The following is a 15,619-nucleotide window of genomic DNA, read 5'->3' as shown; positions in this document are numbered from 1 at the left end:
GTGAGCAGTGAATGATGGGCTAGTAAGCCCAATCTGCCTAACGTGACTCAAATCTGTGACTGAAGAACCAAATTATGCCCTAGGCATGAACTCCATGCTCCCCATGTAACCTGAAGATTGATTGCATCTGGAATAAAACTAGGAAAGATAAATGTGCCTTGTGAATATTGGATACTGGGGCATACAGACTGTTTGCTTAGATGTAGAATTTCCTCAAAACACAGCAAAATAAATCATGAAAAAAGTAGCAGGTACAGATATAGGACCCATTATCCAGAATGCTTGGGACCAAGGGTATTCCGGATAAGGGGTCTTTCCGTAATTTGGATCTCCATACCTTAAGTCTACTAAAAAATAAAACATTAAACCCAATAGGATTGTTTTGTCTCCAATAAGGATTATTTATATCTTAGTTGGGATCAATTACAAGGTACTGTTTTATTATTACAGAGAAAAAGGAAATCAGTTTTAAAATTCTGAATTATTTGATTAAAATAGAGTCTATGGGAGACAGGCTTTCCGTAATTAGGAGCTTTCTGGATAACGGGTTTCCGGATAAGGGATCCCATACCTGTATTTAGATAAGCCTGCTGTAGGTGCGAGGCATAATAAGGTCTGTCTGCTTGGGACTTGCTTAGTATGGGTGCACTTGGCATTTTGTCACTGTACATTTAGGTGCACACTCCATAAACTTATTTCTAATCACTTTCTAGATCTGGTCCCAGCATCTTTGAGGATTAGCGGTACAGCTGGATAATATTTTATAGTTTCCATTTTAGCCTTTAACCTTTTAGCTGCCAGCTGCAGCATTTCTTTTTCCAATCATTATAATGGTGTTCAGGAAAAACAGAATCTATATTTTCTGCTAGCAGTGTAGATTCTACTTCTTTGTCAGGGGGGACAAATAACCATTGGTTTAACAATAAAATTCATTTTTGCAGTTTAATTTTTTTCTTTTTAAGGGGATGTAAACTTTTAGTATGATGTAGAGAGTAATGTGCAAAGACAATTTGCAATTGGTCTTCACTTTTTATTATATGTAGTTTTTTAATTATTTCAATAAATGTTCAACTCCCCAGTTTGGAATTACAACAGCTATCTGGTCCTAGGGTCCAAATTACCTTAGCAACCAGGGAGTAGATTGAATGAGATATATGACTAGGAGAGGGACTGAATAGAAAACCAAAGTTATAAAAAGTAACAAGAACAACAAAACTGTAGCCTCGCAAAGCAATAGTTTTTAGCTGCCCATTTGAAAGCTACAAAGAGTTTGACAAAAAGGCAAATAATTTAAAAACTATAAGTAATAAATAAATAAATAATAAGACCAATTGAAAAATGCTCAGAAGTGGTCATTCTATGACATACTAAAAGTTAGATTAAAGGCAAATCACCCATTTAAGATTTCATGATACAGGTATAAGATCCCTTATCAGGAAATCCCTAAAATACGGGAAGGCCATCTCCCATTTAAGCAAATGATTATTTTTTTTCCCTCTGTAATTATAAAGCAGCACCTTGTACTTGAACAGCATGAATCCATATTGGTGATCACTATGTTTTAAAGTTTGTGAAATAAAATGCAACTATGCCCTAATGTTTTGAAATACGTTTTTTTGTTTTTTTAACATACTTTCACTTTCTTTTTACCCTCATAAAATTAACTTACATGTAAATTGGTGTTCCCAAAATTATAGAACTTGAGAGAATACTCTCATATTTCACAAATGGTAGTACAGGTATAGGATCCCTTATCCGGAAACCCGTTATCCAGAAAGTTCCGAATTATGGAAAGGCCATCTCCCATAGACTCCATTAAAAGCAAATAATTCTAATTTTTAAAAATGATTTCTTTTTTGTCTGTGATAATAAAACAGTACCTTCTACTTGATCCCAGCTAAGATATTCTTAATCAATATTGGAGGCAAAACAATCCTATTGGGTTTATTCAATGTTTAATTGAATTTTAGCAGACTTAAGTTATGGAGATCCAAATTACAGAAAGATCCCTTATCTGGAAAACCCCAGGTTCCAAGCATTCTGGATAACAGGTCCCATACCTGTACATTATGCCATTTAAACCAAGGTGTTGGCTTGTTCTCCAGCTCTTGACACTGTTAAAACAATATAATAAAGCCCAAATCTAAAATGGCAAGAGAACTTCCTTTGAGACCTGTGACACACGTTCTTGATACAAACCCTAGTCTAATGTAAGCAAAGCCATGCTGAATATAAAAGGCTTCTTAGCAGACAAAATCAATGGTACTGTATGTGTACAACAGTCAGTCAAAATCGATAAGGGCCATAAAAAGTTGTGTGTGAAGTTGAAATGTTAGCAAAATAATATTAGCAATCATCGGTATACATATGCTAAATATATATATTCTAACAAGAATGAGATGCACAACAAAGAGAAAAATACATGATCAGGGTAATATATATAATCACATAATGCTGATATATTACTTGTATTTCAATGTGAGCATGAGCACTTGTTATCCCTAGTGATTCTCTTATGCAGCCTTTTTTGAGCTGAAATTATTTTACAGTATATACATTCACAGACAACAGTAAAAAACATTTATAGTTTATATGAATAAGCAACAAATAACTATGCATCTGCTAATTGGGTCATGTTTTATAGCATACATTGTCTTAGCTGGCAGGATTATGGTTCGTATATTGAATGCCATCTACTGTTAGCTACCTTGCTATGTCTACTGCCTTTTATATTCAGTAGAACTAAGGCATTTTTGATAAGACAGGCACCAAGGCCACCTAACCTCACTAGATGCCTCAGCTATTTTTTACTTATACCCAGAAAAGTGATCCAAATTAGTGTTAGAATAAAGCACGGCGGTTAAGAATAATGTATGTGTGATAATGTAGAGCAGTAAAGTAAATGCAAATGGTGAAAAAATCCATTTAACACGGTTAATGTTATAGTAGTGGCTTGGAGCAATGGCATGGTGGTTGCTGATACTAAAGGCCAGTTAGGGTGAGAATTAGGGATATGGCCATTTGCTTACCTAGAAACCATGTAGAATAATCAGATAGTGTCTAAGTGTCATCTAATTTTTCTTGTATTCTACATAGTATTTGGCCTGGTTGGGGTGGATATGTATTTGCTGTTAGATAGTCTTAAAACTAAAATTGATGGATTTATAAAGCAATATTTTTCTATATTTGTACTCATTTCATCACCCTGGGGGATGCAACCAAAGATTGAGCCTTCAAGTGGGGTTAGATCTGTTTGATAACCACTGCTTTAGCCTAAATGTGTAATCAATTAATCTGCAATTATGATTACATGGTATTGATGAATCATGAGGGCAAGGAAATGGTGAGCAACTAGTGATGAGTGAAATTTTTTGCCAGGTTTTGCTGAGCAAAAAATGTCAATAGACTCCAGTGGCTGCAAAAAAATAAAAAAGTTGCTCAGTAGCCACTAAAAATGTCTATTGACTTCAATGCATTTTGCAAATTTTTCAGCGTAACAAGAAAGATTTGCTCATCGTTAGTGAGCATTTCTGTACACATTCTAGCTTGCCTGTACACATTCTAGCTTGTGGTAACCCATGATTTTTCCAGCATAATGGGTGAAACTGCTGTAGCTTTACACTGGCCCCACCCAAATTAAAATTGATGATCATGAAAGTCAGCTTTTGGCTTGCTGCCTGCCAGTTTGTCCCAATAAGCTTATGTGGGAGTGTTTTGGGGTAGATACTTATGGATCGGCCTGTACATATGACTGAATGTATGGAGAGTGACCTGATGCCATCATTTAAAGTAATTATGCTCTTTAAATATTTATAGGAAGGTGTACTATCACTGACTTGTATTGCTAATTTGTGTTCTCCAAACTGTTCCATACACACAGGTGTGTACTGCAGCCCTTCTGCAGGTTAGGTGACTACAATGAGCCTTCATGCTGGCCTGGGGGGGGTACCAAGCAGACAACATGTACACCCCATTAGATGCTGCACCTCACCCCACCCTGCTGTGAAGACCCTATTTTCTGGAGCCACCATATCAGGAGAGCCTGATCTTTTACAGTGGTGCCCGCACTTTACAAAAGTAAAATATCCACGATCACCTGAAGGCATATTCTTGTTTCCTCTGTATATCTGATAAACATTTATGTGTATTACTTTGTATGGGACATGAATAATAGAAAATGCTATGTTTCAAATGTCCACCCCCCCCCCTTTTACATGGCATCCTCCACCTCTTTGAGATGGCCTGTGGCAAAAAGCGTCATTCATGCCTACGTGCAAGCAAGCATATCCATAAACAGATATTGTGCAACCAAGAGGCAGTTGCTGTAATAATAAGAACCACTTTGCTTCAATAATTTAGCACTTGTTCTGCTTCTGCACTACTCTATATTATGGCTATAGAAAGTTAAAACACAATGCTTTAGATTGTTAGCTCCTTAGGGCAGGGTCCTCTTTACCTTTTGTAAAATAACAATGGGATACAGACTTGTACAATCTCCAAAATGCTACTTTCCTGTCATTGAGAAAATTCAGAGAAATTGTTTTAGCAGAACATTACTGCCATCTGGTGGCCACAGCTTGTGTTTCATCATTGCTTTTGAGGGTTCCACATTTCTGTGTTTATTAAACAGGCTCTTATGAATAGCAAGCTTCATTACAAACAGCGCTTTAATTAAGGCAAAAACATACATGACATGAGCTCATTCAGTCGGGCTTGTACAAAACGTACAGAAACATTATCTGAACTTACCAAAATCAGTACAAATGTATCTTTTTACACAGACTTATGATGCCCCATTTTGGCAGTCAGTATCATAACTGATGAAGATAAGAGTGTGTGCATTAGGTGTGGAAGCATTATCTGAAATACAAATTCTCTCCCTATAACAGGAATGTTTCCAGTTTTCGAAAGTAGGTTTAAGGAGAAGGAAAGGCTAAGTCACTTTGGGGTGCCAAAATGTTAGGCACCCCCAAGTGAATTTAATCACTTACCTTTTACCCCGGGCTGGTGCCCCTGTTAGGAGAAAACAGCACCAGCCCGGGGTAGCTGCGTGCATGGACTCCTCTTCCTTATTAGCGTGCTTGCACAGTAGAGTGAAAAGATGAACTGTAACAAAAAAGTCAGCTTTTCACTCTACTGCGCAAGCGCTGGCCCAGGGATTTTGACAACAGAAGGAAGCACTCGCTACAGGTACCCCGGGCTGGTGCTGTTTTCTCCTAACAGGGGCACCAGCCCAGGGTAAAAGGTAAGAGATTAAAGTCACCGATTGGCACCCCCAAGTGACTTAGCCTTTCCGTCTCCTTTAAGTGGTGGCAGTAAATTGCTCCTTATAAAGTAACCCGCCAGGGCTGTATTGTGTAGCCTTTTCCTAGACCCTGTGTGTACATAAGTAAGCAAATACCTCTGCTTGCTGCTGCAGCTGGAATCTTTCTGGGGAGCTGCCCATCCTAGTTACACTACAAATGACATTTTGTAAGCCCAACAGGTTGATGTAGGTACATGCTACATGTAATGTTATTAAGGAAATGAATAGAGGCTCAGGTCTACTGCAGCAGCACCAATGGTTATTGTGCAAATATTTTGTAAACAACTAAAGCCTTGGAACTCTTGTTCTTTGTCTCAGCAGAAATAAAGCATTGTACTGCTAGTCTGATATAGAATATGGCATGAGCAACAAGACAAAGGCTGGCTGAGTTTTGCACATTTCTTGGAATAGATTTACCTGTTCAAACCCAGAAATGTCTTGTATGATGACACCACAGAGACGCTGAGGCTCCCAATCTGTTTACTTTAGGTGCATTTGAATATGAGGTTACAATCCATTAGGGAAATATAAACAGAAGAATCTTCAAGAAGGATTAAAGGGCACACAAATCCAAATTCATTTTGCATTGCCAATATGTTAGGCAGCCCCTGATGAATAAAATCACCAAGCCCCAAGCCATTGTACCTTTTAGGAATAAAAGCACTGTGCTGCTGTCTACAAAGCTGATCCTAGCATAGTTTGGCCAAGTGGCGCTGCACTGGCACCTTCCCAGAAAGGTGCAATAGGTGAAAACGTAGCCATTTAAATTACCGGGGGTGCCCAAATTGTGGATTTGGCATTCCTTGTCCTTTAACATTATATATTAATATATAATCTGTCAGTTTTATTGCACCAAATCAAAGCCCCTACTAAAAGGAATGACTAAAACTAAACATGCTCAGTGTTACATTCTTTTGAGGTTTGTACATCCCTGGCAGTTTCATGCATCTCTGCCTGCTGAGCCTGCATGGGACATGGAAGTGCAGTATAGGTTATATCTGCCTGGGTAGCATTAGCAAGTAAATTATTATTTGTAACAAAGGGCCTGTTTTAATTTAGAAAGGTTTTCATCCTGCCAGTGTGTAGGGACCCATAGGTAACATCTGATCCCTGTTTGTTTACATTTAAATATTATCCTATAATAGCTTACTTGTGATCCTCAAATATGGTTGTGTCAGCCCCCATGACTAAATTGTAGCATATAGTTATATTCTATATTAGATCATATGAAGCAAAGTAACAGTTTGCAGCAGTGCAGGGTATCAACACCTCCTGTTTGGTGTCTGTGGCCCAGCAGTGTAGCATTTTTGGTTATGGCATGGACAGTTGCATAACTCAGTAATGTGCAGTGCTCTGGTCACAATCATGCCCTTAAATGCCTGATAAACAGCCCATCGGAACACAGAATCCCACCTAGTACTTATTAACACAGCGTCACTGAACAAAATGTTTCTTGTGTTTTGCAACAGTGGCAGCAAACAGTGCCAGAGATAAATGTGTGTATCCCAGCCAAGTTCTTGCTCGATGGTGGGGAAGCCGAGCTAATAATTAGTGAAGTCATTTTATATTTGCACACTTGGGTAATGATTCCTTCTCTATCAGATTTCTCAGTCAGTGACTCTCTTATTGCTGATATCATATGGAAATGCTGCTATAGTCATTGTGACAACTGACAGTCTTTATGAATTGTATATTTCCTATCATTGCACTGTGATACTGACACTCTTATTAATCAGTCTGCTCTCTATTATTTGTATTTCATATTATTTCTTTATACATATTCCCCAGTGCTTTACAGAGATTATACATTATTCCCATCAGGCCCTGACCCAGCAGAGCTTACACTCTAACCTCCCTATCACATTCACATGCATTAGGGTCAATTTCATTAGGAATCAGTTACCCTGCCTGTATGTTTTGATAATGGTAAAAAGACAGTGACACAAGCTCTGTTCTGTATCTGTGTACAGCATATTATACTCTTTTTTTTCCTCCTAGAGTACAGGCCAATTCTCATTATACACAATCTGACTATATTGTGTATTACCGACATTATACACTGTATATAAAACCAGTCAACACTCATCTTCTGCACTTTAATTCATAAATATTCTAGATCTTTTTCTTGCAGCAACACAATCTAATGTAGAGTTGATGTGCACTCAAAGGGAATTTAACACTCGTATTTTATTTCATGAATGAAAGAAACTGAAATTCTAAGCAACTTTCCATCATGCATTAAAGGGATTCAGTCATGATTTTTATGGTGTACTTTTTATTTCTAAATCACACTGTTTACATAGCAAATAATTCACTCTACCATTTAAAATGTTATACTTGAACAAATAAATGTATTTTTCAGCTGTAATATTGGTGTGTAGGAGCCATTACAACTGCTTTTCAGGTAACCTATTGTTTCTCCTACTCCATGTAACTGGAGGAGTCCCAAGCCAGACTTTGATTTCTTAAGCTGGCCATACACGCACCAATAATATCTTCGTACGATATTCGGTGCGTGTATGGCAAGTCGGCGAGTCGACTGATATAGCAGGAGGCTGCTGATATTGGTCGACTCGCCGATCGGCCAGGTTAAAAGATTTTGATCGGGTGCCATAGAAGGCGCCTGAGCAAAATCTGCCTTCAGGGCTGAATCGGCAGAAGGAGGTAGAAATCCTATTGTTTCTACCTCTTTATCTGCCGTTTCAGCCCTGAACGACCGATGGTCGAACGAAAGATCGCAAATTGCCACGTGTGTGGCCACCTTTACTATTGAGTGCTATTCTGATATCTACCACTTTTAGCAATACAGGTGTCAGGAAGCTGCTAGCTTTCTTCATTCCCAGCAGATAGGCTCTGGGGGGGGAAAGGGGGGGAGGTGATATACTATAACTTGCAGTGCAGCAGTAAAGTGTGACTTAAGTTTCAGAGCACAGGTCACATGGCTGTGGCACACTGGGAAATTATGATTATGGCTAGCCCCATGTGAAATTTCAAAATAAAATATCTGTTTGCACTTTGAAAAATTGGATATTATTGCAGGATTCTGCTGGAGAAGCTCTATCAATTGATGCATTTGTAAAAAAACATGTTTTCCCATGCCAGTATTCATGGGAATATTGTCTTTTGTAAAGGTAATTGCTATTGAAACCAGTATCTACCTGTCCCTTGCTATTTTTTGCTCTTACTGCTGGTTCTGGTTACTGAAACAATGTAGCAGCTGTCACCCAGCCAGAACACTAGTTCCAACAGTGCCTCTTATTCTTCTTGGATTCTGCTACATTGTTTCAATGGTGAGAACCAGCAGTGCAGCAAGAGGAAAACATTAATTGTTTTCAATTGCAATTACAAATAACTTTATCATAAACAGTCACTGAAGTGTCACTGTAGTGATGCCTAGTGACTGTAGTGATGCCTGTTTTTTAATTCAGATGTTTTGTGTTGTTAGGTACTGCTTTATTTTAGGTCTACTCCCTTTAATTAAATGCAGCACCAACTGTTGCACACTGTGTAATGGGCACTTTATGGTGTTTTGTTTGTAACCGCTATAAAAATGATGAAACATTGCCCTATGAAATGAGGCAGACAGCCAAATATATGTTCTGAACTGGATTTATAAACAGCAAAGTCCAAAAGTATCCCAAACATCACACAAAAGCTCAAAAATTAAAAATCGCATTTTATTCAAAAATCATTATTAAAAACATACAAACCCCTTAAAATGTTGCCTTACGCGTTTCGTACCCTACCAGTACTTAGTTATAGGCAGCTGTGATCCCATGGGTTCTAAAACGCATATTTAAGCACAAGTAACCCCACCCATCATTAAAAGCATTATCATTTATCATTTCTACACATAAAATAGTTTTTACAAATCCATTGACAGGGTTTTTCATGACTTTTTTATAGAACATTAACAGGGTCCTGTATAATAAATACAGGTATAGGACTCATTATCCAGAATGTTCCGGATAAGGGGTCTTTCCATACCTTAAGTCTACTAAAAAATCAATAAAACATTAAATAAACCCAATAGGATTGTTTTGCATCCAATAAGGATTAATTATATCTTAGTTTGGATGAATTACAAGGTACTGTTTTATTTCTACAGAGAAAAAGGAAATCAGTTTTAAAATTCTGAATTATTTGATTAAAATGAAGTCTATGGGAGACGGGTTTCCGTATAAGGGATCCCATACCTGTACTACATCAGTAAACATCACAAAAGAATAGAAAATCAAGCATTTACTGTCCATTGGTTACATTTTAACAGCAATAATCAAATCGTAAAATGGCCATTTAGTCAAATACAAACCACAAAAAAACCACAACAAAGTTTTTCAAGAAGACATAGATATACTGTAGCTGACAATATCATTACAGATAGCTGTTAAAATACATATATAGCCCCATTATATGAGTGGGATTCAAGCCATACATTAATCAAAGCTTTTAAAATTGATTAGAATTTTATTTTTTACAGTGGAGAGAAGAGGAGGAGGGCAATTTTTACTCTTGCATAGAATAAAAAATTTTTTTTAGAGTTTAAAATTTTATAGTTTGCACAATTTTTTTTTAATTAGAATTGAAGAAGGAGATGGAGGAGATGGATTTTTTTTTACTCTCAAGTAAAGCATGTGACATAAGACTCATAATTAATCCCAAGGGTAAAGGTGTATGTATCCAAAAAACCTCCCTTCTTGCTAAAAGACTAAGTAGATAACCCCCCTCACCCCCAATCTCACTTTCTCAATGCCTTGGACTGAAAAGAAATTAGTATCATTCCTATTGCATAGTGCAAAGTGTCTTGTTATATGGCCTTTCTCCACTGCTAAGGGATTTTTTTTTAAATGTTCCCATATTCTTTCCTGCAGTGCTCTATTATTCTCACACTTCAAATACATAACAGATCCTCTATATACTGCAAATACATCTTAAGATGCCCTCTCATAACTACAGAGATGTGGGTCTCCTCCCACCAAACCATATAAAGGTTGGCGTACGAGGGGGCAAATTTTGCCCCTATCGCCGTACCACAGCTCTGCAGATAGAAGCAGGCATCAAAGATGAAATAGTTGTTTTCCAATAGAAAACAGATGGCCTTTAATATAAACTGTATCAGTGTACCAGAGTAATTACTGTATTTCTCTAAATGATATTGAACTGCGAAGAGACCTTGTTCATGCAGGATGGAGGAATATAGCGAGGACACAAGTGTGCCCCAGCCATAGCCCTCCATCCAACAGACCCCATTCAACAGCTGTAACACGTGTAGTTTCCAGAGTATAACTTTCAATGCGCACTACTATTCGGATAGACACTAATTTAATGAACCCATGCCGAAATAATGGGTTTTCCTAATGGGGGTCTTTGCTGTTTGTGCACTTTCGGTAAGTGATAAAAAGTAGGAATTAAGTCATCTCTTACCACTGAGTCAATTAGGCCATTCTCTAAAGCTTCATCTACCAAAGAAGTCAACTTTATCAGTGTTTAGTTGGATTACCACTAAGAAACGTATAGGTACTCCTATCATTCAGCTGTCTAAGCGCTTCCTTTTTATACACTGTACCAGGGTTACACCGCATGTCAGACCTGGTGTAACCTCTCGATTAATACTGGAGGTTTTTGCATTCAGAATAAAAAAAAGTTTCTTATGGCTGGGAATGTATGTAAATATAGTATAGCCATGTAATTAATCAAATTATTAGATTTGCATTTATAATGTATTAGGGATAATATTAATGGATAATTGGTGCTATATATATAAAAAACATACATACATTGTACAGGCACTACAGTATAGTTGGGTGGCCAATTGCACCAAGTCTGTAGGACTATCAGCATGACATTCCAAGAGTACATTAGTTGGATTGCTTCTCATTTTGTGGCTCATTTATGTACACTGGGCACATTTTCTCCTGAGTGGTAACCTATGGCAACCAATCAAACAATTGCTTTTGCAGTTCTACCTGCAGTTGGATAAAAAAAAAAATACAGATTGGTTGCTATGGTTACTGCCAAAATGCAGATATGCCCGTTGTATATAAATGAGGCCCAAAACTAGTCACGGTGTCCTGGTACAACTGTCACCATGCCGCCTGCTCACAGCCACCTGTATTATTGCATGCTATCATTTGCTGCCTGTGTACTTGCTTTACTGTGTTCTTTAGTAGATCATTTTGAAATGTTTGTACATTGCCACATATACAACATTAAGTTCATGTTTCTGATTTCAGGTCACCATCGGTCAGATGTATGCCACACAGAAGCTGGTCATTGAATCTTCAGAACAGCAGTGACACTGGGACGAGAGCTATGGAAGCCAAATAAATGAGCCTTCTTAAGTATAGATGTTACATGTCGGTGTTGTTTTATTTAGCATAAAACGTTAGGGTAATGGCACTGGGTGGTTTCTAGCATTTTGTTGCCTTACCAGGAGCTTGCCTTCTTGAGTGATACAGACTAGCCACCAGACAGGTATTTTTGCTTCAAATGGGGGTGACTTCTAGTGTTTAGGTCACCACTGTTTTGGGGGCAAGAAATTACCTAATGTGCCCTTACTCTTAAAGGCAAACTATTGTGACTCTTTGCATCAAGCTATTGAAAATCTCTAAATGTAATATATTAAACTGTTTATACCCTTTTTAAAAGATCTTGGTTCTTTTATTGCAATTTCATTTTAAGGATCTTTTCTCCTGCTCCCTTTGCCTTTGCCTTCCCTCAGTCACTTTCAGATAATTGGTGGCCCCTCCCCAGTCTCAGTGGCTACGGTACGGTCAATCCTAAATTTCGCTGCCTAATATCAACACAATTCCATCTAATGGTCTTAATGCTTTGTCCTGTGCTTGTCTGTAAAGGTCCCCCATACACGGGCCGACTATAGCTGCCAATATTGGTCCCTTGGACCGATTCGGCAGCTAATCGGCCCGTGTACGGGCAGAACAGAGTGGCCTGGCCGACCGATATCTGGCCTGAAATTGGCCAGATCTCGATCGGCCAGGTCAGAAAATCCGGTCGGATCGGGGACCGCATCGGCTCGTTGATGCGGTCCCCGAACCGACTGCCCCATAACCACAAATGTAATCCGATCGTTTGGCCCCAGGTGGGGATATCGGGCGAAGATCCGCTCGCTTGGCGACATCGCCAAGTGAGCGGATCTTATAGTGTATGGGCACCTTTACTCCAGCCCACTTTTTGTCGTTGTCGCAAAAAGCATGTAGCATATATATATATATATATATAAAAAATTTAAGGTCTTTAGAAAGTTTTTGTTTATATATATATATATATATATATATATATATATATTTTCTGCCAACCTACCAGCCTTAACTGTTGAAGACTGCATCACACCCCGCAGAGACTAGTCTCCTCTCCACAAGAAGCCAAACAATTAAATAAAACAACAGATTATATTTGCTTTTTCTATGACCTAACAATATGAACTTATTGTGTAAGGCTAGCTGTAGCAACTAACTCATAAGCTACATTTTGCAGCTTGGAGCTTAGTTGGTCGAGTTGTATCTGTCCACAAGCCTAACTGCCAGCTTTGTAAGCACTTGGATATCATTGTTGGTCCATTTTCAACCTGGTGATGTTTTCTGGTAGAAGGAAACTGACTCTGGAACTGTGAGTTGACTGCTATGCATAAAAAGGTGATGACCTTGGAAGGTACCAGAACACACTTTTTGTAATTAGCTGTAATCCATGGAATACAGATGATGAATGAAGAGCATTGTGCCTTGAAGAGAGCTCCTTTCTGAGTTTTGAGTACAACTGGATAGATATAAAAACCCATGGAACAAATGGAAACTACTTGGGCCCCCAGAATCTTTGTGAAGACTCTGGGTGCTACTGCAATCTCAAAGCATTTGGTCTAAAACTGAAAATAACTTTGACCATATCATGACTCTCAGATAGTTGTGATCTGGGTGCAATGGTATTTCAAGGTAGGCACCCTGTTGTAATGGATGATGTGATGACAGATTCCATTTCGAAGCAGCTTCACTCAATTTATCGAGGGGGATGCAGGCTGAGCACTGGGCAAAAGCCACCATGTTTTTTGAAAACCAATGACAGATTAAATTAAAAACCACTGAATTGCTGGATGGGACTTTGGCCATTACTTGTTTGGGATCTCAGACAGATTTGTCTCTGTGGTTGAAGGGACAAATCTGTTGGATGGTGGTTGTTTAGTTAGGAAAAGCATGTAGCCTACAGACACTCTTCGGAGAACCCATGGATCATAACTAGAGGCTGCTCACACATTTGAGTCATCTCCCTACTATCAGTGACAATGGAGGCAGTTTTGAGTCATAATATGAGTTTTCTGTTGGATGATTGGGCTACAGGCTCTTTGAAATCTTTCAATACCTGCCACACTGGTTGTTCAATGGTTAATGGTAAGGCTGCAGCATACCCTTTATCACTTCAATTTTCTTCTCCTGAAACCCACTTGGCCCCCTCCCTCATGAATTTGCTTTGGCTGTTGGTTTGTGGGCATGCTCAGTTGTTCTAAGCTCAGGTTACTAAATACGCCCCCCAGTCTAGCAGCCAGTGAAGAGATGTCATTGCTGGTTCCCATAGAAACTCAGCTCTACTTCAATTTTTTTTTTTTATCCTAACCTCCTCTCCTGAGACAGTTCTGCCTGTGTGAGCCTGTATTCTTGATTAAATGTATGCTGAATAAGTCTGTGTGTGTATGATGTTTGCAGATTTAAATGTATCCGATTATGTTTTAGAGGAAAAATAGCTACTGGTGAAAGCTACTATTTGCTTGAGGGAAATGTGATGGTGCTGGCAAGCGGAGGGGATATATGCAGTACAAATGATGTGGGCTAAATAACAATCTGGGCAAATTAAGTTTTTGTAAAGTAAGGCACACAGAAGCATGGTTGTCAACATGTGGCTGAGATGTAACGTGTAACACGTATAACCCTTAGCCTTTACATCCCCCTTTATTTGTGTCACTTCATTAAAATTAAACCTTCTCCACTAAAACATATACTATTCTATTTGTTCCATTATTTGCCATGCAATGCATTAATAAAGTTTGCTCCATCTGTAGCTTTTAAAACACTAATATTTGTATCTAATATTAGAGAAACTGACTTGGAATCAGCTACATTATATACAATGAAGGGTAGTGTCATTTTTGGTTGTAATTTGTTGATAGCAGGGCAAGTTGCCACCATGTGTCCCTACATACCCAGGCATCCCCTGCACTGAAGTGGGACTTTCAGACTTAGTGCATGTGCAGTAGAACATTTTCTGGCCACTTCTATATCGGGGCAAGTGCAAAATTTAAATTGGCTTGTCTAGGTTAGTAGTGAAACATGGTGGGGGCCTGCCCTGCTGAAAGCTACACCAGGCTGGTGCAATTTTTATGCTGTATGCTAGCCCAGAGTAAAATATTAGAGGTTGGAGTGACTAAGGGTGCCCTGTAAACAGCCACCCTTTATTTACTTTACCGTTGTTCAAAATGTAGCATTCTGCAGGTTGCCTATATGATCTCCCATTAGTTTTATAGTTTTGGCTTCTAGAACCCTAATTTTGGGTCCAGAGATGATGCCTGAATGCAGCTTTTTCAGGATATAGTAAAAGCATTAAAGTAGTTGTAATTCAACAGCATCAGTATACAACAAGGTTCTAGTGTAAGATTCACATAATATGATAGATCTCACAAAACAAAGCCTTCTCTTTTTGATACGAATTAAATGAAGGCAAACAATATAAAGGTAAATCTGTTTCTTACTATTCCCTCTAGTCGGTCCTGACTATTAGTACAGAAACTCTGAATTACGGAAAAGTCATCTCCCATAGAATCGGTTTTAATCAAATAATTCAACTTTTTTAAAAATGATTTCCCTTTTCTCTGTACAGGTATGGGACCCATTATTCAAAATGCTCGGGACCTGGGGTTTTCCGGATAAGGGGTCTTTTCATAATTCGGATCTCCTACCTAAAGTCTGCTAAAAACATTATTTAAAGAGTAATTAAAGCCAATAGGACTGTTTTGCCTCCAATAAGGATTAATTATATCTTAGTTGGGTACAAGTACAAGGTACTGTTTTATTATTACTGAGAAAAAGGAAATCATTTTTGAAAAAGTGAATTATTTGATTAAAATGGAGTCTATGGGAGATGCCCTTTCCGTAATGCGAAACTCTCTCTATATGGGGTCCGATACCTGTAATAATAAATCAGTACCTTATACTTGATCCCAACTAAGATATAATTAATCCTTACTGGAAGCAAAACAATCCTATTGGGTTTATTTGTATTTGATTTTTTAGTAGGCTTAAGGTATGGAGATCC

At 38.3% G+C, this 15,619-nt stretch overlaps 1 protein-coding gene across 2 annotated transcripts in view; it reads left to right on the top strand.

Annotated features, from left to right (window-relative positions):
* lyrm4 (LYR motif containing 4) overlaps nt 1-11,952 on the top strand; it is a 51,788-nt gene extending 39,836 nt beyond the window's left edge. The window contains exon 4 of one of the 2 annotated variants that reach the window (XM_012964406.3): nt 11,539-11,952. In XM_012964406.3, coding sequence (XP_012819860.1) covers nt 11,539-11,601 — 63 coding nt within the window. In that variant the 3' untranslated portion in view covers nt 11,602-11,952. 2 annotated transcript variants of the gene reach the window in all.
* The last annotated feature ends 3,667 nt before the right edge of the window (nt 11,953-15,619 follow it).

Source organism: Xenopus tropicalis, chromosome 6, assembly GCF_000004195.4.
Source record: "Xenopus tropicalis strain Nigerian chromosome 6, UCB_Xtro_10.0, whole genome shotgun sequence".
Taxonomy (NCBI): Eukaryota; Metazoa; Chordata; class Amphibia; order Anura; family Pipidae; genus Xenopus; species Xenopus tropicalis.
The sequence above is the reverse complement of the archived record's forward strand: the minus strand, read 5'-3'. Positions and strand labels throughout refer to the sequence as shown.